The sequence below is a fragment of the Apis florea genome, unplaced genomic scaffold (genome assembly GCF_048593485.1).
Source record: "Apis florea isolate Af1SG1 unplaced genomic scaffold, ASM4859348v1 contig_2508_pilon, whole genome shotgun sequence".
NCBI classification, from domain to species: Eukaryota; Metazoa; Arthropoda; class Insecta; order Hymenoptera; family Apidae; genus Apis; species Apis florea.
In genome coordinates, this window is record NW_028256599.1 from 113,893 (window position 1) to 139,648 (window position 25,756).

General features: G+C 38.9%; 1 protein-coding gene and 1 long non-coding RNA gene across 2 annotated transcripts in view; one reads left to right on the forward strand and one right to left on the reverse strand.

The window, feature by feature from the left end:
• IRSp53 (Insulin receptor substrate 53 kDa) overlaps positions 1-25,756 on the forward strand; it is a 174,121-nt gene that overhangs the window by 64,386 nt on the left and 83,979 nt on the right. The window contains exon 3 of the mRNA XM_003697455.4: positions 7,643-7,718. Coding sequence (XP_003697503.1) covers positions 7,643-7,718 — 76 coding nt within the window. The remainder of the gene's footprint in view (positions 1-7,642; positions 7,719-25,756) is intronic.
• LOC147657810 (uncharacterized) overlaps positions 5,005-25,756 on the reverse strand; it is a 121,340-nt gene continuing 100,588 nt past the window's right edge. The window contains exon 2 of the long non-coding RNA XR_015291758.1: positions 5,005-5,408. This is a non-coding gene — a long non-coding RNA (uncharacterized LOC147657810). The remainder of the gene's footprint in view (positions 5,409-25,756) is intronic.

Sequence of the window (25,756 nt, forward strand, 5' to 3'; positions counted from 1 at the left end):
AGTCGACATTCATTGGCTTCTTCTTCATCCTTCCAAGCCCGGTTCTCCTTCGTTTTCTCTCCTCTCGCCTGCCTTCCTCAACGTCTCACTCCCCTTCTGCTCCACTCCGTCCTCGTCCAACCTTCGACCCCTTCCCTCGCTTCCTCCTTTCTCCCCTTTTTATCCCTCCGGTTGGAGGAGACCAACTGGTTGCCAATAAGAGAAACCTTCTTGTTGCTCGCGCTGCTTCCATTTTCTTAGTCGAGCGCCTGCCTGTTACCCAGCCTGCCCAGTTATCTGGACTATAACGGAATCGGTACCGGGTTAAATTTAACCTCGCTGCGCCCGCCACTGACCTTGTTTCGCGTCCTGCGCCCTTCCTGTCATCCTTGAACACTCGTGGAACGAGAGAAGACGAGAGAAGTATTTGACCGTATCTCTCGATACTTTCCCTTCGACGATGATTAATTAATTAATTTGATAAGTTTGGATCGAGAGACGCTTTTTAAAACGAAACTAATGATAAAATAGTTAGATTTTTATGGATCTCGTTCGTTCCATAATTATTTTTCATTCTCCATCGATTGAATTATTTCTCTGAAAAAATTCATAGTAATTATTCGTGTTGCTATTTATTATCACTTATTATCGAGATTGCGCGTTATTGGATAGGGAAAGATGAAGGGATATATGTAAAAAACGATATGGAGCGTGATAAATCAGCGAGTGTCAATCATCGATCTCAATGACCGCGATCCGCGTTTAATCGAATAATTACTTGCCACTGCGACTGTAGGACGCTACTTATATGGTAATTCTATGCAAATGATCGAGCTAACTATTTCCAATCATCGATGGCCGCAGAAATCCTCCAAGGGATACAAAATCGCCACGTTGATCAAGGATAACGAATACCTTGGACAGGAGGATGATTTCAATATTAAAATATTCATGAGGCGTAACGTGTTATTTCACCATCCAAGATAAATGTTATAAAATGTTATACCGGTGAACAAGATACACAAAGTGTATTTCCTACAGTTCTGGAATGGAATATTTAATGAATTCCCTTCATCTATCTTCGAACGTGTCCTCTTTATCCTGCCTCGATGTATTTTAATGGCGTCGATAGATGGATTTCTCGTACAATGTATGCGCACCACTGCGAGATGAAAATCGTTTTTTTTTTTTTTTCCTTTACACCTTATCGCGAGCTCTGATAAATTGTGTCATCAAAACACGAAGAAAATCCTGTTTATATAACGAATACTTTACGCATTATTAGCATGATAATGATTTATATCAGTGGTTCTCATCGATTGCTCTTGAAAATCTTTGTTTGTTATAGAAATAAAATTTCTAGACGAATTCCTTTTCAAGATTACGAGAACATTTGTCTCTTACTATATGTACATACATACATTTTTATGTTTCCTTTATATGTTCGAAGGCTGAAATTTCCACGCGATTATACGTGATCTGTTTACCGCGGATCGAAAGAGGCGAAGGACAAAAGGAATAGCGGGAAGTGGAAAGGCATTTTTATCGCGAACAAAACGTTTTCAATGGTGGCTACCATTGTGGCTACGACTGTGTATAACAGTCGTACTTGTAACGGTATTGCTTGAAATCGAAGTATACTGTTCCACTCTATTTTTCTGTTGTTTCACCGCGATCCATCTTCGGTTTCGACGTTCCAATGACAACTTTGATCGAAACTCGATAAATCTTTGCGCTTTATTTTTTTCGCAGAAGGATACAGACACGCACAGATCTTATTCCAATTATTTGTTTAATTTTTCACGAGATAATTTTAATAGAGTCTCGATTAAATTTCATCGATCCTTTATAAGTGTAATTGCAAAGAGATCATTTGTTAAAAGTAAATAATAATAGATTAAGTAGCAACGGTAAGTTTGTCGATTAATCATCTCCAAAATTTCAAAACCGTTTGAGGGAAAATTTATTTAGACAATGATTTATAACAAATAATTCCAGTGAAACTAAACTAAAAAATTTTTATTTCGTTACATTGCATATTTTAGACCTTACAACTAAGTTTTTAAATTACGTTTTGTAATAATAATTATGTGAAAAATACCAACTCGAAGAAGTTATTCGACTGTAATTCGTTTCGACGATGCACAATGGACCATTTGTTGAATGAAAATATTTCCACGCGTTGCACACGTGCCACTGCGCAATACATTGCTCCGTTTATTATATCAAAATTTTTGTCTAATGTTTTCCCCGCAGAAAAATAACTCGACCAGCCAGTGAGATATTGCGCCATTACTACTCTCCACCGTTTATTACAGGTAGAACGCGATGTAATATGGCGTAAAATAAGTTCACGCGTACAAAATGATAGTTCGTTTGGTAAAAAAAAAAAAGAAAAAGAAAATATATACACATATTGCACGTGTTTTAAAACCTGAGAAATTAAAGTATCGCATAAAGGGTGGAATAACATAAAGGGCGGTGTATGCAAATATTTTATACATCTTGCTTATGAATATTTTGATGATACGAATTTTTCAAACGAGATTTATACGGTTTATACCGCGAACAAAGAACACGAATATATTTTATTTAAAATATTAATCTAATTAGAAGTGTTAGTTTTATAAACGTTGAACTGCATCGACAAATATATATATATATATATTTTAAAGAAGTCGATAATTAAATATCTTATTCATCCTTCGAAATTATGACACAAGGAAACAAACTATTCAATCTGTCTATTAAATTTCTCCAAAAATTCACCGAGCAACCTCTTCTCCCATCCTCTTTAAATCTTCGTCGCAAACAATCTTTAATTTCTATAACGTCGTAAATAACGACAGAAAAATATATTCTTTTAACGGCACGGCGAGGGAAAAACAGCGCTATAAATTAATATTGCGAAACCACGTATCACGGTAGTTAGGCGCTGGCATACGGTACTCGGTGGATATTTTTCTTTGGAACAGGCGTCGAGGTCAAGGATGATGTGCTTTCAGAGGGAAACCGGTTCTCTGAAAGGAATCGCGGCTCGAATTCGCGTGGCAATCACCGATTCACCGGGTTACGTTACCCTGGAATCGTTCGCGAGTCATCGCGGAACCCTGGTGATTCCATTAGATCGTCCAATAATTCCATTAAACCGTATTCGTTTGCTCCAATCCACCGTGAACCAGGCATTTGCCTTGAATCTCTTTCGAGCCGCTGCATCGATGCCAACAAATACAACGTAGATAGATAATTTGTATCGATCGAAAGTAGAAATTCGAGTAGAAATTTTCGATAGACTGAAAATTAATCAGAATTAAAAAGCAGAAATAAAATTATAGATAATAAGTTCGAAAATATTTTAATATATATTTTTTCCATCCTTAAATTGCTTATATAACTTAACGAACGAATCTCGATCGAGACGTTTATGCTTTGGCATTTAGAGAATCGATCTTTCGAAGATATTCCACGAATATTAACGCGTTAATCGCGTGGAAAGAGCCTTGCCTCGTTCCTTTTGAAAAAAAAAAAAAAAAAAGCATATTTGAATAAGTGTCTATAAATAAACCGACGTTCCTTTTTATTACGAGTTTTAACATCGCGTACATTGCGACTACGCGTAAAATTCCATACCAAATTTCACCAATAAAGAATAACCGACTATTCCTCTTCCGCGTGTAATATTCGAATTCCACGGAGGAAGGGAATAAAATGCTCGACACGGATTTATAAGCGACCATCGATAGTCTCGCGCGCGCGAACGACACCCCACAAGTTTTATAATTCAGAAACGGGGGCGAGGAGACGCGTAACCCCAGGAAACGTCGGCCGAAACGTGGACAGTCGCGTCTCGTCCACGTTAGGAATGCCGCCTAATGGGGCGCAATATCGTCGAGCAAACAAGTCGTTTCTCGAATAGCGGAAGGCCACTTGAATTTCCATCGTTCGTTCACCTCGTCCACGTTCCGCGTTCGTGTGCAGCGAAACCATTGTCTCCCGCGACACTCTCGAATCGAAATCGCGCGAATTAAAGCGTTCACGCGTTGGAACGAAATTCTACGACATTTCAATCCTGAATTTGTCCACACTTGACGAACTTTGCGCTCCTTCTTCATTCTCTGGGGACAGGTCTACGCACGTTTGAATATTTTAATCTCTGAATTTCATCGATTCTTAAAGATGAACAATCAATTACGATGAGGTTGATGTTGGTCAAAAATGGTTCGATATTGTAATTCGAAAATTTAATATTAATTGAATAATTTCCTTTAATACTATTCTTTAATTAAATAATTTTCTTCGACTTTTATCTCGTTAATTGTTATCCAAGGAGAAGAATTCTCCACGGATTGCGGTGTTCTAATGCAGTAGCGTGCAGTCGCAGGTGATCATCCCGGGATAGGAATTTCGAATTCGAGTCAACGCACCACTGGGACTCGCTGTGTGGGAGGATATTTGGCCCTTTGACCATTCCTCCGCTTGTGTTGCCACGTTTCCAACCAAATTACGTAATGGTGATAAGCAAAGACATTTCCTGTCCTCTGCCCCAAACAACGAGAATCGTTATTCCGCCTGGAGGATATCCGCTATGAGCCATTATCCAGCTCGTGAGCGAGTCACATTTATGTTGTACTTCAACTCTGCCGGAAACTTACTCCTTTAGTTTCGAGATCTGATTTCAAGTAGTTTCTTCGACTCGTGATCTTGCCTCCGCGATAAGAAGCAGCGAGCATCACGTATCGTTCCATTTCTCGATTAATTCGAGGATACCAGTTTTTAGATGCAACGGAATTTTTCCTCGTTTTTAATTTTCACTCCTTCGTAGAGTTTCTTGAAAATGGGTTAAGAAACTTAACGTAGTTCTATCATCTTTGTGGATCAGTATTAAAAATTTATTAACGATAATTGACAATCTGACTCGGCCTGGTTTGAATAAATTTACTTTCCAAAAGTATTATTCATCGAAAACAGGTGTCAATGATGTGTAATTTGAGAATGGATTAAGAAACTTAACATGGTTCCATCATCTTTGTGGATCACTATTAAAAATTTATTAACGATAATTTATAATTTGACTTGACGCTTGGTTTGAATAAATTTACTTTCCAAAAGTATTATTCATCAAAAACAGGTGTCAATAGGTATTTCGCTTACGCAATATCATTTTAAAACAATCTTCGTTAATCTTTCCAATTAAGTTAAATTTATCCAAACTAACAAAATTCTACTCAAAGTTTGCTCAAAGTTATATTTATTACATCCACACGGCGCACGAAAATTCGTTCGACCGAATGAACCTCTGTTTATCTTCAACACGCATTCGCGCTCCATCATTTACCGGTCTCCTCCATTTATACAAGATCCACAATCGAAATCGGATAACGACAGCTCTTCACCCTCCAACCTCTTTTCCAATCTCCTTCAAGATTCTCCTGAAACAAGCGATAAATAATCTCCGCTGTATAAAATTCTACAGATCTAGAATGATAAGCAATGATACAAAATATAACAAATTTCTTGGAAAATGGAGAATCACAAAATTCAATCAGTGATATCTTTTCGAATTCTTCTTCGATTCATCCTTAAGTCGAACGCGGTTGTACCTCTCCTCAAAATTCCACGAAGCTATCTATTATCTCCTCCCTGAGAATTATTCCTCATTTCGTGGTATGCACGGATCATTGCACAGACTATACACCATTATTAACATTCCTCTCGAGCCAATTTCTTCCATTTTTCACCAAGAAAAGAAGAAGCAACAGCGGTACATCGTTGCACGGAATCGTCAATGACAAATCTCAGTTATTACACGCCAATAATTTCGTCCTTTTTTTTTTTTGGAGGCGTTAATTCGACTATTTCGCAAAATACTCGAGTTCTGGCCGTCCTCCAACCGCAGTAGACACGGGTCTTTCTATAGGAGAGCGTAAAGGCCGAGGCGAGTAAAAGGCGCCGCCTTGAACGGTTGAGTGAAAGGAAGCTCTAGGAGAAAAGAGAGAGAGAGAGAGAGAGAATGGCTCGTAGGAAGAGATAGATGCAGGAAGACGGTGAACCGCTTGTCCTCAAAGCTGGAATGCCGGAGGCGTTCGTATACGTACGCCTGATAATGCAACCACCGACTCTCGTTATTCGTCCACCATCGGAGAATCTTGTTTATTTTGACCGTCAAATTTCCGCTGATATCGTTTCGGTTTACTTTTCCGCTTCGTTTTAGGATGACGATCATCTTGTGGAATTAAATTAGAAGATATTGCGATTTTTAAGATTTGTAGGGTTTGTTCGAGAAGAATTTGGACAGTGAGTGAACGATTGCACGAGGAATTGTGCATTAACAGTAAGAAAGGGGTACTCGAATATCAATTTTTATCATTGTTGTTCTTGTTCTTCAATGATGCAAATTTGTGTAGATTTGAATTAGAATTTTGAGCAATAATTGTAATTTGTCTCAAAAGTATCTTGATCGAGTGTGTATTATAACGAAGAGAAGGGATTTGATTAACTATTGAACAATTGTAGATATACTCGAGCAACACTTAAAATTTAAAACTGAGAAATGAATTTAAGATAAGATAAATTTATGTACACGTGAATGTATTTGACGAAAAATATCGAAGATTGATTAAAATTAATTCTCGACAATATTTGAACACAATTCTCAAAATTTTGATAAAAGTAATTTAGTTAATCACATTTCAAAATTTTCAATTATGAGAAACGAGATAAATAACAGGGAATCCGTGTACGAATTTCTCATTTAAGAAGAAAACCGCATTATACGATTCTGAAGGCTGTCTTTTGCTCGAAATAACTATAATTCGTCATGGTAGATACATTCCGATTAGCTGGTGCTCGTTAATACGCTGGCCAATATGGCCAGTTATCGATCAAGGTCTGATGAAGACGCGTGTTCGATAATTCTGAATTTAAAGAGACGCAGTTACGATTGCGTAGACGGCTATTTATAACACGGCGAGGAACAACTCGTGATGAAATCGAACACATCGAATGCATTCTTTTTTTATTGCATCGTATCCATTCGTCATTTTTATCCAATTAAAAAGTTTCGATCAAGGTGGAGGTCTGGTTAAATCTGGACGAAAACAAATTGATCGATCCCGGATTAAAAGTGACAATTTGCATGCAATATTTATTTCGTTGAATAATTGATCAATTTTTGATTGGATTAATTTTAATCGAATTTTTCCACGGTGAATTATTATCTCTATGCCTGAATGAAATTTTTGACATCCACCCTTTTTCATTTTAAAGTCTCGATCGATTTTTCGAAAATGGCGTATACATTTATTAAATTCAATAGAATTTTTAAAAAAAAAAAAAAATTACTTCTCGATTCGTGCAATCATAGACAAACTTTTTTTCCCCAAAATTCTCATAATTTCGATACACGATTAATCTTACCATTTATTCGATCCTAAAAGAATTGATGATGATCTTAAAATATCTATCTCTACGTAATTAAATTAAAGTTACATCCACGCTTATAAAAAGTTTACGATATGTTAAAGAAAAAGTATCCTCCCCGGATAAAAGATTTCAATTTTTATTACTTTGGACGATCGTCCAACCCGATTTCCAATAAAGTTTAATTCACTAGTAACCAACGAACGACGAGAATCATAAACACGTTTTACGTTTCTGATTGCAGAACATCCTGGACAAGTTCAACCCGGGGGCCAGGCAGCTGATCAACGCCGGCAAGGCATATTTGAAAGCTCTTCATGGTGAGTGAATTAAATTGAATGTTTAAGGGAGGGGAAGAGAAGGGCGCGGATCAGGATTGCCTGGAACAAAAAGGCGGGGAAGTTAGCGAGACAAATAGCGACAGGAGGACGATCGTCGATGTGTCGGGGGTGGAGCAGGGTTGAAATGAAGAAAGAAAGGACAAACGATGGTGGGGCGAGGTTTATGCCCTCTCCTGAGTCCTGTTTCGGAATCGAATTGCCAGCTCGTCACAATTGCACACTGGAGGGGTGGCTGTGCCTCTATTCCTGTTTCTCCCGTGTCTTGCTTCCCTTTTTTCCTTTTATCGACGATCGATCGATCGATCGATCGATCGATCTCTTCTCTTCTTTCGTCGAACCTTAGACACGCAATGAATAAACAGGCTCATCCCTTGGTAGCTCGTTCAATTAAGAATCATTCTTGCCAAGCTAAGGTTTTTTATTTTATTTTATTCTTTGGATCGATCGTCGATGAAATGGAGGTGGAATTTTCATTTTTAATTTTCAAGAAAAATCTAATCGAAATTCGATTGAATTTAGAAAATGTCGCGATCTCTTGAGACGAGAAGTAAAGAGAAAAATGTAATCGTTATAATCCATTTAGTTTTCTTTACGATCTAATCAACTTGAATTACCAAGCCAAGGTATTTACGGTATGCAAATACCTTTTATGTACACTTCATTAATTTTCTAATAGAGATTAAAGGAATTCGGTTATTCAATCGGATTCTTAAAGAGAAACTCTATTTCTCCTTATAAACAAGAATTAATTGCCACTTATGTTTCTTTCGATTTAATTGGAACGAATTTCCAATATTTCATTAAAGATTCACGAACATTAATCACGATGCTTTCGCGTATATTTATATATTCCCTCGAATCTCTTTCATAAAACACAAAAGAGACCACTATTCCATGAAAAATAATACGAAGAACAACATGTGATTCACGAGATTCAAGGAGGAAAAAAGAAAAAAACAAAAGAAAGAAAGAACAAAAATATCACCAATCTTCGTTCCTCCATTTTCGTTCCTGCATTTTTGCAACGATCGATCGTTTTCGAGAATTAACCCACTGACCTTGAAAGAAATCCCGCAGCTAGGCTTCGGCCAAGGTGAAAAATGTGTGTCGCCCGCATTATCATCGGTGAGATTAATCCTCGATGCTGTTCGAACGTACGTGAAAACATAACGGAACTCGAAATTGTTGGCGTTGTGCAAAACGTGTGCAGTACTCATTCACGCTTAATTGTGCGTTTGATGACAGTATCGTATTTTTCACATCACCTCTCTCGATTATCAACAACGTTGAAGTAACAATTTGCCGCATAACTTTCTTCTTTCTCTTTGCTTTATTATTCCGAAAATCGTAATTAATAGAAAAGTAAATATCATTCGACACTGAAGAGAACAAATTGTCAAGTTTTTGCACTTGTGAAATTGATTACTGGAATTGGAAAAATTTAAAATATATTTACAAAATTTTCCTTTCGCGAATCTAAACATTATCAGATGTTTAAGTTTAGTTTAAATTTTTACTTCTTACTTATTTGAAAATTGTGTCTCGATGAATCCTGGATACAACGTTCTAAAATTTTTACTCGTACAACAAAATGGATCCAAACTTATACCCTTTAAATCATCACTTATCACTCAAATCTTCAAAACGGTACACAAAACACCTTTCAAAACCAAAAGATTTCAAGGCTAAATACCTTTCCATCGACGATCAAACTGCTAGAAAATAGACCAACGAAAAACGCATCTAACCACGCGGCAATCGGCGCGTTTTATTATCCCCCCGCGCAAAAGGAAGACGGGAAGCAGTTTTTCAACCTGTTAAAAAATTTAGCGCGACCTCAAAGACAAAATTCCCTCAAAGACCGCGCTTGAAACGGATACCAGCGAATAGGAGTCATCCAACGGGGAAATATTTGGCAAGCAGGCGATACAGGGGGCCCATCCCCGTTACACGACACAAAGGGCGGCCATTGTGTCCCCCGTGATTTCTCTCTCTCTCTCTCTCTCTCTCTCTCGTCTCTTTTTTCCCTCTCTTATTTTTTTATTTCACTTTATTTTTTTCCCTTTTTTTCCATTTTTGTTTTATTTTTTCTTTTTTTTTTTTTTTTCCATTCGAAAATGTTCGCGGCAACATCCAACGGAGAGAGAGAGAGAGAGAGAGAGAGTGAGATTTCCCTCTAAATCTCGGCGTGCATTCACTCTGGTTCCACGGAACGCAGTCTATTATGGTTGATAACGAAACGTCAGGGGGGAGGAAAATCGTTATACGTGTAGTCGCAATAGGGAAGAGGGAGGGAAGAGAGAGATTCCAGCTGGAAAACTCCGACTCGTAAGCGGGGCTTAAATCTGGCTTTGTCACGGAGAGGCGCACACGTGGAATCACACGAGGAGGTGATGCTTGCACCCTGGTCTGGACACGATCCTCTTGGGATGGTACAGGTTCAAAGGGGTGTTGAACGAAGAATATGCGTGTATAGAGAGAGAAGAGAGAGAGAGAGAGAGAGTTAAATTGCACGTATACCGGAAACATAGATAACATTATAAACATGGTGAATGATGGTGGTCGAGTAAAAAATATTACTATATATAAATGTATAAATTTGTGAAAATGTGTGATTACAAAATTAACGAAAGTGTATTAAGAAGATCGATAAATTATTTGTTTCTTCTCTTACTGTGTACACCGTACTTATTGTACAGGTTTAAAATAAATTTCCACTGAAAAGAAATTTCAAGCGAATAAAACGAAATAGGAGAGGGATCGGATGGGGTGCAAGTAAGATTGATGACAAACAAAGCGTGGGGAGCGGATTTGAATGGAAAGAAAACGGAAGGAAGACGTGTGTGGTCAACGCGGATGAAGAGATACGGTTCTTGCGAGAAATCGATGGAGGAGGGTGGTGTTGGTGGTCGATCGAGAGTAGGTGGCCGGGGAAAAAAGAAATAAAGACAATGGTGAGTCATTGTCGTACGAGATGGAAGATGTGCCGGGGGCGAGAAAAATGGTCTGTAATGAGGGTCAAAACGAAGACAATTAGATGAGGAGGAAAAGGGGGGAGGGCGAAGGAGTACAAAGGGGAAACGGTGGATGGAGAAGCAGGTTGGCGAAAGAATAAGCGAGGAGAAGAAAATCGTATATATATATACGTCTTTATTGAGTTGGTGGAAGAAATACGTGGATAAAGTAAACGAGAAAGTGGCGTAGAAAATTAGAAGCGATAGAATCGATCGGGGTAGAAAATACTTGAAAAATAATGAGGAAATTAAAAGTAAGAAAGAATAATATGGGAGAAAAATAGGGAAGGATAAGGGGGCATTTATGCGCTGTTTATGGTGCTCTTGGGCGCTTTTCAAGGGTGGAATAGGGTAGAAACGTTGAATAAAGTGTAAAATATGTCCTATGAAAATGTCAACGTGAGATAAGGGGTCATGTTGAAACAAGAACCGTAGAAAAAGGAACGAGAAGGGATCTGGTTGAGAAAATAAAAATGATTGGAACGAAAGAAAGAAATGTAGGAAAGTGTATTCCATCGGAGATTAAATTTAAAAAAAAGAAAAAAGAAAAAGAAAAACAAGAATGAGGCATGAAAGAAGAAAGAAAAGTGAAAAAAAAAAAAAAAGTACAAAGGCGATGCTGATGAGACAAAAGGGAGAAAATGGGTGAGAAGAGAAATATTGTTTAACATCGGAATATGGATTGGAAAGGGAGAAAGGTGGAATAGAGAGAATGGAAAGTGGGAAGAAGGGTGCAACGGGGGTGCAGCGGCAGAAAGGAAGGATTGGGATTCAAGATCCAGCTGATGTCAGCTAGAAATATCGACGTATTTATTCCTGTAAATTTATAGTGACTCTTCGAATCGAATGGAATTCTGAAATTTCTTTTTTTATTTCTTTTTTTTTTTTCTTGGAAGAGCACGTGGACACAAATAAAAACATATATCTCTACGATTTATAATAATGATGTACATAAGAATAAATTGTACTTTGAATATAATTTTATATTTCATAAAGAGAAGAAAAGAAGAAAGTTTTGATATGAAATTTAAAAAAAAAGAAAAATTGTACGATATTTTCGATGGAGGAACATCAAAAATACAGTTTTACAAACCAATATTTTTCCATATATATTTGTGATGGTATTATTCGTAACAATAAACATACTTCCGTATTTCTGGAACTAATCCGCGACACTTTCTATCTTTCTTGGTACACTCGTAAATATCTTTCTTAAACGCTTCCTTTCCTCGCGTATTTACTCTGTAAACATACCTAATAAATTCTCGTTGCAGTCGTCATGCCTGTGCAAACACACGTTTCACCTTGGAATTTCTCTTTTTTCTAGAATTTATGCCACATCCGTTTGTTTGGAATATACGAATGTATTTTTGTCGATCGTAAAAAGGAATTATGAAAAATTTTGAAGAAAAAAGGGAACGGAGAAAAAGAGAAATTTAATCCCTGTCAAGGTTTTTACACGATTAAAAGTCGAAACGATTAAACACGCGGTGGATGAAGTTTAATTCACGGAAGCTTCGCGGAATACAAATGATGAGAGTAAGAATGTTGAAGAGAATGGAAACGCGATTCTGACATAAATTACGTCTCCGTTTAATCGGCCTCGTGAACGCGACATTGCGAAAACGTAATGAATTATGCAAAACGCACGTTAGGCAGTTGGCAGCTCGTAACCTCGTTTCGCGAGCTATTAATCGCAATTCACGAAATTCTCTCGAATCCTATAATTCGTCGTGGAGGAAAGAATCATCCTTTCGATAGAATAAACATAATAATAAAAATTTTCCAATATATAATATTTATTGTTATGGAAAAGATGGAAATTATTAACGTTTAAAATTTCTTAATTTTACTTTTTTACTACGCAAAATTACTTTTTCTTGATCTCTGAAAAACTATCATAGATGGAATTTAAGAGATCATGTTTAAAGAGATTGATTTAATAAAATTTCATCGATATCGATAGTCGACGCAAATCTATTGAAAGTTACTCGAAATCAAGTTGATCAAAAGAGAGATTTCCCATCGATGATAATTTAAACAACCGATGCATCAAATCAAAAAAAAAAAAAAAAAAGAAGAGCAAAGTTTCCAAAGAACGAAAACATTAAGACGACCACCAAAATACTCGTTCGCAAAGAAAATTCTCTTCTCCCCTTCACAGTTTCCCAACTCTTGCTTCTTACTTGAAAACACACTCCTCGGGATTGCGATAAATTATGCAAAACGTGAGGCAACCGTCCCCTTTCGCAAAATTCTTCTCGAAATTCTTTGTCTCGCGCGAAACAAGGACGGGCGTAGAGGTGCGAGCGAGTAAAATCACGAGGAACGCGATGAAGAAAGTACGCCGATCCGTTTCGAATAGCCTAGCGATTCCTAGCTAAATCCAATTAACTTCTTTGAACCGTGGTCCCCGTATATTTTTTTTCTCCTCCCCCCTCCTTCCCTCCTTCAGTGCTCCTTCTCACTGAATTCGATCCACTCCTTTTTACCCCTCGAGCTCCGCGCTCGAGGAAATCATTAGGTACTTCTTGCGATCGGTGATATTTCACCGGAGAGCAGTAATTAGAGAGCACTTTGTCGAAAGCGGTCTACGCAGGCTACGTTTCCGCCCCAGACTCGCAAGAAACGATTGACAAATTGTTTGCCTTGCCCCTATTTAAACATAAGCGAGAAGATGCTTCCGATAAATTTTATACAGAGTCGGCTTTTTGAAGAGAGAAATTGTCGCGTATGGTCAGCCTCGGTCTTTCTTTCGCCATTCTTCTTTTGTGCATTAATTGAATAATGTGAATTCGAAAACTGTCTTGCGTTCGAAAATTTCTCGACAATTAGGTAACTGCTTCGAAGAATGTAATTCAAATAATATTGTTCAATCTATATTATTATATCTTCTTTCGCGCATTAACGTGAATAATGTGAATTCGGAAACGAAGAAACGAGACTTTTTCGAAAAAGAAAATTGGCAATGTGCACGGGATTCGCGATGAAAGCATTGACAGATCGATTAAGTTACGCGTTATCCCATTGCATGGTGGTTACAATTATCGCGAGGATTCGAAGGAAAAAACGACAAGAGGAGAGGAGGTGGCGGCGCGGAATGAAGGAAGTTCCACCGCTGTATCCGGCAAAGTAGGAAAGAGAGAGAGAGACGGTGAACGAGGTCCTTCCTCGAATCCAATTGCCTCCCTTTGAATCCTGCGTCCCGTCTTTGTTCCCGAGTTTTCGTCCTTACGGAATTAATTCCTCCTCCGGTCGGAAGGAAGTTGCCGATAGAGGCGGACCACCCCTCCACTCCTCCGCGCCATTACACCGCGTTTCAACCAGGATCCAAGATGGAGCAGTCGACGACAATTTATAACGAGTCGTTGAGCTACTTTGAGGGCCGCTCCTATTCCTCCTCTCGAATCGAGCCCCGGGATCATCCTCTGATCCCTGCCTCTATTCGAAACGACCACTTATTGCGGGATTTTCTTTTTTTAACCGCGATCAGACGATCGACTCCTCGCGTCGAAAACGCGTAACGAGCTAATTAAATTCTTTGAATGATCCGGACGGTTTTTCCTTTCTTCTTCTTTTTCCACGACGAAAAAATTTTTACTATTTTTTGAAACGATTGGAGAGGTTGTGGATTAAATTTTTGACGAAGTTGTCGAGTCGATTTTTAGAATTGGTTGTTAATAATTTTTATGAGATTGAAACAATTTTTAGGCAGGCATTTTAACATTCGTTGATACAAAATCAATTGATATCGCAAGAAATATTCTAATATTTTGCAAACGTCGCAGCTTCGTCACTCAGATCGAATAACTGGAATAGTAACTGATTGTCGCTGAAAGTAGATATCGGTTCGTCGTCGAGTCGTTCGCAGGCAGATTACACACGATTTTAATAGCAGTGTAAATGGAATTAAATGGAGAGGATGACGTATTGGATCGTCCCTAAATAATATCAGCCAAATGTAATTCCAGTTCGAAGAGTTATTTATATATTGATCACAGGAATTCACAGATTAGGAGAACGAATCTTCCGAATCAAAAAGAGGAAATTTTTGCTCTGGACAAAAAAAGCGTGGAAGAAACTGCCGCGAAATATCTTTGGAGAGAGCGTTTTCACCCTCCGCGAGAGAAACGTCTCTCACGCTTTCGATGCAAAAGGGTCGCACGAGTACATCGTTAGAACGTTAATTGCCATTCGACGTGCGCACCTGGTATTGTGCCACCGTGTTCCACACTTTTAACACCGTTCTTTCTTTCCGTTACGATAATGGCGGTGTAAGTGAGAAGAAGGGGGCGATACAATGCTCGAAGTGTTTTCGCGAAAATTCGCGCTGCCATTTCCCGTGCAAAACTCGCTTCTTTTTCTTCGTGCAAATTCCATCGACCCAACCAACCGATTCTTCGTTGATACTTTGCCACTCGAAAAAGAAGAAACGAAACGGAATATTAGCCACGAATTTGTCCAACTCTTCTTCTACTCGAGGGAATAAATGAAAAAACACGTTGGAAAAGATTTCACGGACCCAAACATCGGCGAAACAGCGGGCCGTGCAGGATACAGAAGCGGAGAAAAACGAGGACAAAAGGAGGCAAGCGTTGTTCCCGAATTGGAAAATTGCGAGGGCAGCCGCAAGGAGGGTCAGGGAAAGCGGTAGGCTGGGGTCAGGTAGATGTCAGGGCCAGATACAACTGTTAACACCGGAAAACACCGGAACCGTAATTACCGAGACCTCCTCTCTGTCCTTCCTCACCCCCAAGGGTCCTTTTCTTTCGCGCCACCCTTCTTCACCCACGTCCACAGCATTCGGCACACTCCTTCCTACACTCCATTTCCCTCCAGCGTTACGATCCTTCCGTTTCACGCGTGCCCCTTTCTCTCTGGGCCTTCTTCTTCTGCGTGGGAGGGAAAAAAAAAAGGTAATTGAAGTGTTGCTTCGGGTTCACACTCGCGGAACTAAATGGTTTTGCACTTTGACCAGCTGACGACGATGAGTGTTGCACGCTCTCGTTCTACGAGAGAAGGGTGAATGAATGATCAGGGTGTGGAGGTTTGCTCTTCGAATCCTTTTGGTGGATTCTTTGGATTAATATAACGTTAAGGGTCGATGAGAAATTTTCGGAAGAAGTTAATTTTTGTCATAATGAGACGATAATTTGAATTCGAAAAAGGTATACAAAGCTTTCGATTGATTTAAATTGCGTATAATCTGAAGAGGATTCAGAGCGATCGCGAAAAGTACCTCTTTTCAATCGTTACAAAAAATCACCCTTCACCGAACTTTCATAAATACACACGAGAACCACCACTCTCGAAATATCTCGCCAATTTAATTCCGCGATATCGAGAGATATAACATATATCGCAGACATCTCGTGCGATCACTGTCCATTTCTACCTCCCCCTCTGCATCGTTACAGAAGACACGGATAGAAAACGAGAGAGAGAGAGAGAGAGAAAAAAAACAAACGAGAATTCACGAGCGTTTTATTTGTTATTGGACGAACACACGGGCGAATCGTAATTCGACATTGGTCGATATTTTCCTGGAGTCGAGTGGAGAGATCGATGCGCGAAAGAGAGAACGTAATGCGTAGGGAGGGGGGAGGGCCACTCGATTGAAATTGCGGGTGGAGGCCAGGTGGAGGCGAAAAAGAGGGCCGAAGGCGGCGTGGGAAGAGGATCGAGGGTTTTACCTGCGCGGATTCCATAATTAAAATCAGTTGGCGTGGCCCCCCATCATTGTCCCCGACTCGTTCGTCCACTTTGTGTCTCCGGGTGTCCCGTACGCCGCACGCGTTTCGCGCAATTTAACGAGAAAACTTTTCAAATTACATTCTAGGGGCTGCCAGCCATACCCTCCCCCGAATCGTCTTCCTTTCTTCTTCGTCCACTTCCCGTTTCGTATTTCTTCCCTTTCTTTTTACCATCCCCCTCACGACTTGCGTAAGGATAGGCGAGATTTATCGCGGAGGGAGGCCGCAATGCTTATGACGAATCTCGTTTGCTTCGTTTTCTCGAGCGGAGCGTGGATGTAATAAGGGAAATCTCGCGGATTAGTGGTCTGATAAGCGCGTATCCTCGAGTGTTTCTTCGTGGGAGGAAGGATGGAAAATGGGAGGAGAGCGGAACGGAACGAAAGAGGAAAGGAAGTGGATCGATGGTAATCACTTAAGGGGGAGGGAGAGGGAGGGAGAGAGGGAGAGAATTCGATCATCATGGTACGTAATTCGAATTGCGTATTTCCACCGATTCAATGGCGATTTGATGGCAATCGTGGAAATTTGTTGTTGTTGGTCTACGTGGCCCAGTTTCGACGGTAGAACGATTTCATCGAGTGGTTTCACCCTTTTCTTCTTAAATGGGAGGAGAGTGGAGAATACAGAAATTAGTTTTTTGAGGGGAGAAACGAATGCAACGTGGGTCAATTCGGAGAACGATTTAGATACAATTTGAGAGGAATGAAATTGAAGAGATTTGTTTACATGTAATATAAGTTTTTTTTGTAGTATTTCTTTTCTTTATTAATCTCTACTAGTCTGGTGGGTTAAATAATATTATTCATTACTTTGTTACTCGCCCTTCCTTTGATATTTTCGAGTAGATCGATATATTAGATTCGTCAGATTCGTTATCTCCGTTGGGAACATCACAGGATAGAAATCGAACAATTCAAAATTTCAAAACGCGTATCAAATTGTTGATTTTTAAAATGCATACTCGTTGGAATAATATTCTGCGCGAAATGCGAGTTTTATGAAAGTTATTACATTTCATTCGTACGCTTGAATGAAACTAGGCGCATATCCATCACATCTTATTCTATAGAATCCAAAAATTAGAATATTACCACATTAATTTTACTTGAATTAAACTTTCTTTTTTTCTTTTCTTTTCAAAAAAACTTAAAAATTTAAAATTGTGTTTTCTACCAGCCGATAAGTTATCGAGATAATTATAATAATTATTCCTAATTACTCCTGCCATTAATTTCATTGAGTTAATAAAAAGATTAGAAGCAAGATTAGAAAAATGATTCCAATTTTTTTGATCTTCGTTCCCACCGCGCAATATCGAAATATTAATCCCAATGTTTCGAAATCTAAAAGTAAATAGATATTGAAGGATGATATTTCGAGGGGTGATATTTCGAGTTCGCAGCTTTCATACAGTTAATTAGAATCGTCGCCGGGCTGTGATTAGTTGGATATGATCGATGTACGGACGTGCGTGGAATCGGTTTCCGTAATGGTTCCATTAGCACACCCGGTATGCGCGATGGGGATGATGTATGTGGATACGAATATGTAAGGTATTCGCGATTAACCGAAATTGAGGCGGATTCCTAAACTGTGTTGCGCTACATTGACTCTTTAATGGTGTTGCGTGAAAGCTTCATTTGCCAATCGTAATTTCCGCAAGATAGAAATCTATGCCTCTCTCTGGGAATTGTGGAATTCCTGGATAGGGAACACGGTTGTCAATGTTCGAATTTGTAACGCGTTCCGAATTACGTTTCCGTCCCTTCGTCTTTTCTTTTGTTATAGTTTAATAATTTTTGATATTTGACGTTAAATGGAATTTTCATAATGTCCTTTTTTATTCGTATATATTCGAAAGGGAATTTGTATTAACAATATATTTGAAATTTTAAATAATGAATTAAAATACTTCAAGGAAGATAATAATTAATTGGTTGTAAATAAAATTATTGGATATAATTGCACAATAATAAAAGAATTTAAATTTGGTTAAAGTATAAAATAGGAATAAAGTTATTTTTACGCGAAAATAAAGTTAACATCGCAACATTTCAACGTTTCACACGAGCAAGATAAATTTTATTTTAATAACAGTTTGGAACCAAGTTAGCGAGAAGAGAAAGTTTAAAAAGTTTTTCTAGGTCTGCACTAATTGACTTATTATTCTCATCTGGCTGAAATAATATTAATACTTAATATTATTTCTTGTCATTTTTCAGAAATTACAATTTAACGTTACAGGATAGAAAGTAGAGATTGGTGAAAGTCTTGGCTATTAATCATTATGTATTTAGCAATAACTTTAACGTGGAAATACATAGTTTCGTAAAAGTTTGAAAAATTTCATCGGGTATGATAAATTAAACGAATATTTGAATTCTCTCTCTCTCTCTATTCGCATTAAGAGCTACTTAAGAGATTGGAAAGAATATTATTCGATCGGATTTTAATCCGAACTCTTAAGAAACAAAATTTTCCAACCAGAACAGTAATCTCAAATCGAACGATATTTTATGAAGTTGAATTATATTTCTACAAGCCCGTTGAAACATAAAATTCAAGTTAAATTATTAAATCGAACCACGATTTATTTCAAATTTTTTTGAAAAATCTTCCGTGTCGATTATCGAACAATCGATGATGGCAATTAACGATTGAACCAGCAACGGAAACGAAGATGACGAAAATTAATTGGAGCGCACTGCATTGAAGAAACAAAGCGTCAACCTGTTGCACTATTTTCTTCAAGGAAATGAAAAGATCGTTCCACTTCTGCATTCTGTTACTTAATCTCTCGATCATAAATACGATGCAATGAGATACGATATCGTTAAAAAAAAAATATATATATATATATATATGTATTACCTAAATATCATACGTGAGAACTTTTAATTGCACAAGTCTCATTATTAAACTTGCACATACATCGCGAATAATATATTTTAATTAATAAATTATTTTTCAACAATAGGAGGCAGAAATTTAATAACTCATGATGGAGTCACGTTACAAACTCCAATTATAAAATGTGTCCGATATAATCGTTATCGCTATATTTAACGTATTTAAACATTTTATTCGATTTAATTATATAGAGCCGAGTAAATTAATTAATTCCGGTTTCCTTTCATCCGGCACGTTTGCTCACCGCGCCCGAGAAAATGGCTGGAGGTAGAGTAAATATAATTAGGAATGATTTTCTTCTGGTAACGAGCTACCTTCTGCGTGTCACTTTCCGCCCGCCAAGGGAATGAGATATCGACTATTGTCCCTGCACAAGTATTTGCCCGATGCTTGTAGGAATTCAGGGGGTGGGGAAAACAAGGGAGCAACGGTGATGAAGGGAAAAGAAAGAAATCTTGGCTTGGAGTGGAGACGTTCATTCCTCGAGGAAAGTTCTATATTTCTTTTTTTTTTTTTTTTTTTTTTCGAAACGAGTGTAAACTTTATAATTTTTAACAGTTTATAGACGTTGGAATAAAATTGTTCAATTCTTAATTTTCGGGAGAAGTATCGATAAATTAATAAATTAATAATGTGTGCGATAATTGATCGATCGAATAAGAGGGATGGAAAGAACAGTGGGAGGGAAATTATCTTACGAAAAATATTTACGTTCACGTTATTCTCCACATTCGTCCTACCCTCCAATGATCTTCTCCTTTCTTTAAGTTCTCGAAAAGCACGAAATATCCGAAAGCAGGGTGAAATCTTGGCGGAGGATTTCCTAAAAACACTCTTATCCCTTTCCAAACCCGTCGAAGGTCTGAATTTTCTCCGATTTCCTCGTGACATCTCCCCCCTCCCCTCGAAAAAAAGCAAGAAAAAAGGAAAGAAAGAAAAAAAGGAAAGAAGGAAGAAAGAAAGAAAAGGGCAAGTGTCAGCCACCGCTTTCGACGAAGTATTTATCCGAATGGGGAGGGTGAGCGTGCGAGGGTGAAATGTAAAAGCAATCAGTCGCTTTAAAAGATTCAAAAACGTCCAAAGGGATGCCGAGATGCGCCATTATAGATTCTATTATGCACGGTTCTGAAGAGAGAGTTAAAGAGCCTGAATAATTCCACCTTTTCGGTCATGTAGGTGAGGAAAATGTTTAGTACCTTCTTCCATTATCCCTCCTCCTTTCCCCTCCCTCCCCCCTCCGCATTTTTTTCACGTCCTCCCCCAATCGCAACCTCTGCTGATTTCTTTTTTTTTTTTTTTTTTTTTTTTAAATCCAACCCAACGTGAAAGCTTTCATTTCTTTTCTTTTTTCCCCTTTCCTATTCTCCCTCCTCTTCCTCTTCTTTTTTCCCACCAAATAAGTCGGATTAGAAATCGAATTCGGTGTAAACTCGATTCCTCCCATCGATAATTCCATCGCGTAAAAGAATAATTTTGGTTCGTTTAACAACGAGATTTCTCCCTTTTCCATCCCCAAGCGATACTCGACCTCGACGCTCGTTCGAGTGTTTGTCTGACGGAATTCCGGGAGCGCGAATTCCGGGGTGGCGGAAGGCCACGTCCCCGCAAAAAAAAAAAAAAGATTTCAGAGTAACCAATAAGTAGCGAAGATTCAATTATTTTCGGTTGGTGAACACTTGGAAGAGTAGCCCTCTCCTATCTCTGGGTTGGATAGGAGAAAGATTCGTGCGATATCAGGATTTCATCCTTCCTCGATGAAAGAACTTGGAGCTTTTCATTCGACAGTTTCATCTCTCGATACATATATATATATATAAAGATCTATTTTTACCCGGAGACGGACCATTATTTCTTGCCATGGATGTTCTATTGTTACGAGGAATAACTGGGGGGATGTTCTTGATTTTCTCTCCCTTCAGGAGATCAAAAAATTATCTCTGGTTAATTAAATTTATCCAGCATCTTTGTTACCTCGTGATAAAGAAAATCGAATTATATGGAATTTAATTTAATGGCGATATATCATTTGCTTGTGTAAGCTTTTAATTAAGAAAAATCTCTCGATAAATAGAAGAAAAAAGAGAGAAAGGAAGAAAGAAAAGTCCGTCTGAATTCTTGTAGATTTTTTTTTTTTTTTTTTTTTTTCCTTTTCGATTAATCGATCGGAACGAAGTTTTTAAGTTTCACTTTGAAATTGCCTCCTTTGTGAGCCGGATCGTTAAACGCTGCTTTCCAATTCGGATTGCCAAAGCAAGAAGAAATGCTATTTTCATTCGCACGGTCTCTATCAATGTAGATCGATTTCGTTTCTGTTTGCCGTGCTTGGCCCTCGGCTCCCTGTTAATTGATACATCGAGGACACCGGGTACGTTTAATTGAACGAAGAAGCGAGCCAGGCGAATTAACATTTAATTACAGGATTCAGGTATTTCAATGCCACCTCTTTCTTTCCAACTTTTCATTTGCACCGTGACCGAGAAAAAGGTGAGACGTGTAATTAGATGCTAATTAGTTGTTCACCGTTCCTTTGGCGGTGAACTTTGAAGGCAATTTAAATTGATTCAACGCGATTTCGCTCTTCCCGTTTGTTATTACGCGTTCCCTTGGTGAAATTGTGTTTATGTAGATGCAAGATTGAATAACGAAGAGCCACTGCTTCTTTCAACGTGTAATTAACAATAATTGACACGTTCGTGGAACGTCTTTGTTGATTTTAGAGATAGGAAAAAATAAAAATGTAAAAGAGTAAAAAACACGCAAACTTTGTACGATTCTTTGCAACTTGATGATACCAATCTTAATAGATTGACACACAAATACAATTTCTCCATTTAAGTATTCTCTATTCATAAATCTTCGATTTTAATTACGATAAAAAAAAAAAAGAAAACCCTTACTTTGAATCAACGCTCGTAGATATATTCCTCTTCGATATCTAAAAAAAGAAAAAAAAAGAAAAAGATTCAGAAAGAGGAAGGAAGTTTCCTCGCGACGAGGCGAAAAGTGGCGAGAAGGAGAGGAAGAAAAAGGGGGAGAAAAAAAAAAGAAAAGGATCCTTTGTTCGTCCCAGATCTCCCGGCTCGACTTCTTCCACAGCATATTTATTAAAACGCGAGAGCCCTTTTTAGGAAACGCTTTACGCTGTTTTCCTCTTCAGTGTCGAGGTGGAGGAGCGCGAGTGTCGCGCGGTCCTTATTATGATAAAGCGGGGGAAGGTATCTCCGCTCCTTTGTTCACTCAATGAAACGAAAATTTGTTTAACTCGAGTAATTGTTGTTCTCCTCTCCTCTCCTCGTCACCCGTTGCCTCTCTTATTAAGTCTGCCCCCGCGTTGGCCGCGGTGCCCTTTGTCACGTACCGGTTTAAACGACGTTAAGTAAATTGAGCCGTTGCGGAGGGCTCGTTTAGTCGGCTGCGATTATTATTTTCGACCGACCGTGCGCGAATAGTTGTCAAAGAAATCCGATCTCATCTCACATGCACGTCGATTAATACTCGTTCGTCGTAATTGCAAAGTGTTACCCCTTTGTTCCGTTCGGTTCCGCTTTATCGCGAGATTGCGTGTTAAGATCGCTTCTTCTTCCTTCGGTTATCGTTAGCCTCGTCGCATATACCCTCTCACAAAGAACTTATTAACCTGTCAGACCTGTATCCTTTCGAGGTATCCTGAATTTTCATCGTGACTCGCCCCTCTCCCTCCGGGATAATAAAATCTTGAGAATGTAGTGCGTGTTTCGTGCTTCAAAGCTGAAAAGTGGAAGGATTCAGTGGAGGATGATGAAGATGTCGAAAAGATATTTCTCGAGGAAAATTTTGATCGAGGAAAGATTCTCTCAGGTGTGTCGAAACGTTATAATCGTTCGGTCGGTTTAGAAGGTTAATAAATTTAGAATTTAGGTAATAATTTTCTCAATGACCATTTGATAATCTTTCGTTCATCCAGTTAAAATTCCATTTATTGGCAAAGTATAGGATACAGGGTAAATATTACTTGTTACACAAGTTTATTTAAGACGTGGCGATCGATGTCTGTGAGAAAAAAAGGAAAAAATATCGCGACAGGGGATCGGTGCAACGCCCCTTTAAAGGGATTCCCCGGTAATCCAATTTGCCGGTCGAACGATATTAATGGATCGGAACAATGCCTCGCTCCTTCCGTTTCACGAATTATTCGAGACGGAATAATCCTTAAATATTATGTCTGACAATCTCGAGATCTTCTTCCCCGCTCTCCTTCTCTTCCTCACCGATTATAAATCCTCTCGCGTTGATTTTAGACGTATCGATTTTCACCATCCTGTTTCTTTCCCTCCTTTTCCTGGATTAAGAAATCGTCGGCGAATCGAGTGGTTTAACATGGACGAATATCGGCGGGGAAAAACAATTTTGATTCTTCTTCGCCCTCTTCTAGCGAATTTGAGACGAGTTTCAATGGCGTGAGCCGATGAATTTGCAAAGAGCGAAGATTCGAAGATGTCGAAGTTTGCGCGGGATATATTTTCTTTTTTTAATTCAAAGGATCATTTCTTCCTTTCTCGTCTCGTCGAGTCGTTTCTTTTTTCTGAACGCGCGTACGTAGAACAAAGAGAAGTGAATGAAAGGAGCAGGATCTTTAAAAAGAGAGAAGGAGAGGGAAGGAGAGTCTCGTCAATTGTTTGAAAATAATAAAAGTTATATATTTAAATGCGCCCAAGTGATTTGTTTAGTACGATTTTTTGGATACAGAGTTTTAATATTTTGTACAATCGATGTATGCATACATACGTTTCTCTTTTAAATTTAACAGAAATCGAGATAACGTTGTATAAAATATTTGTTCGACGTTTCTTTCCTTTTTGAAATTTGAAAGGCAATTGTTCCGAAAAGAATCTTCGTATCTTGAAAAAGTTCTACCTATGACAATGGACTCTTGTTTCCATCCCTACGGTCACCTCTTGACCGCCTTTTTTTTTTATATAAAACGTTTGTTTTCCACCCATTCCATCCAAGCACGTGCAACCCTTTGGCTTAACGCGAGGCTTAAACAAGAATACAGTGGAACGCACTTGAAGCTAAAAATGTCCGTCAGAAGAATACGACACTTACAATTCTTCTCACCCCATCCATCACACGCCTTCTTTGATGACTAGTGAAAAAGCGACGAGCCAATTTTTCAGCCTTACATTACAGAAACGTACTTGTGTTTCGATTCTTTCTCGCTGCAAACGTCAAGGAACGCGCGTGTCTTATCGTTTCTCATCCAGCTTCCTCGACACCGCGTGATTCGATTAAACCGATTTGCCTTCTGAGCCGCGAAAGGGAGAGGAATAACGAAATTAAAAGCGTCTGTCGCGGCCTCGAGGTTGCGAGCCGTTGACGGCCGGCCGAACGAGCGAAAATAATAGAACCGACGACAGACAACTCGACGACGACGACGTTGTCCGGGATAAAGTTTACGTTTCCACCCTTCCTTCGTCTTTCTCGCGCGTCAACCTGAAAACAAAAAGAAAGAAAAAACGGCGAAGAAGAGTCCAGACTCTCGAACCCCTTCTCGCGTTTCCTTTTCATCCAACGACCACTCCCCTCTCTCCTCTCCTCGCTTTTCTCGCGAAACACCCCCGGGAATCCTGTGTTTCGCGGGGAAATAATAAAAGGAACGGGTTCGAAGGGTGAGGTGGACGAGGTGGCGAGAGAATTCCACGATCCTCGACGATGACAGTCTCGGTTTCGTGGAAGACTTCGTGGAACGTGTTTTTCGTACGAGGTGTGGAGCACGAGGATACGAGGAGCGAATTGGATTCGTACGTCGTGAATTATGGAATTCGGGCAAGTTTCCAACGGGGAGGGAGGGAATTCCTTGGTGGAAATTCCTTGGTGTTTGTCCCGCGTTTTCGGGCTTTTTCTCGGGAGACTTTTTACCCGGAGAAATTGGAGAAACGTTTCGCTTTCTCCATCTTTATCTCTTCTCTTCACGTTATTTTTAATAAAATTTAATAAAAGTTAAAAAATTGAATATTTTAAAATCGGCCCCCGAGCTTGTCATCAATTTTCGATTCGAATTCTTCCAGTTTGCCACGTTTCCACCGCTTTTCGAGAAAAGGAAAGAAGAAAGAAACACGGGGGAGGGGAATGATTCATGGAAATTACGCGACAGTCTGTTCGAAGAGAAAGGCGAGTGTAACGATATTACTACGAGCTCCACAATTGCGGTATTGTTAAGCTCTTGGGGGTCCAATGAGTAGACGCGCAAATAATGGAGGGAAAACGTTCGTCTGGACGACTCGTGCGGGGTCCTATAGAAGCCGTACGAGGGTGGAAAAGTACGATTTCGTATATATATATATATATATATTCTTGG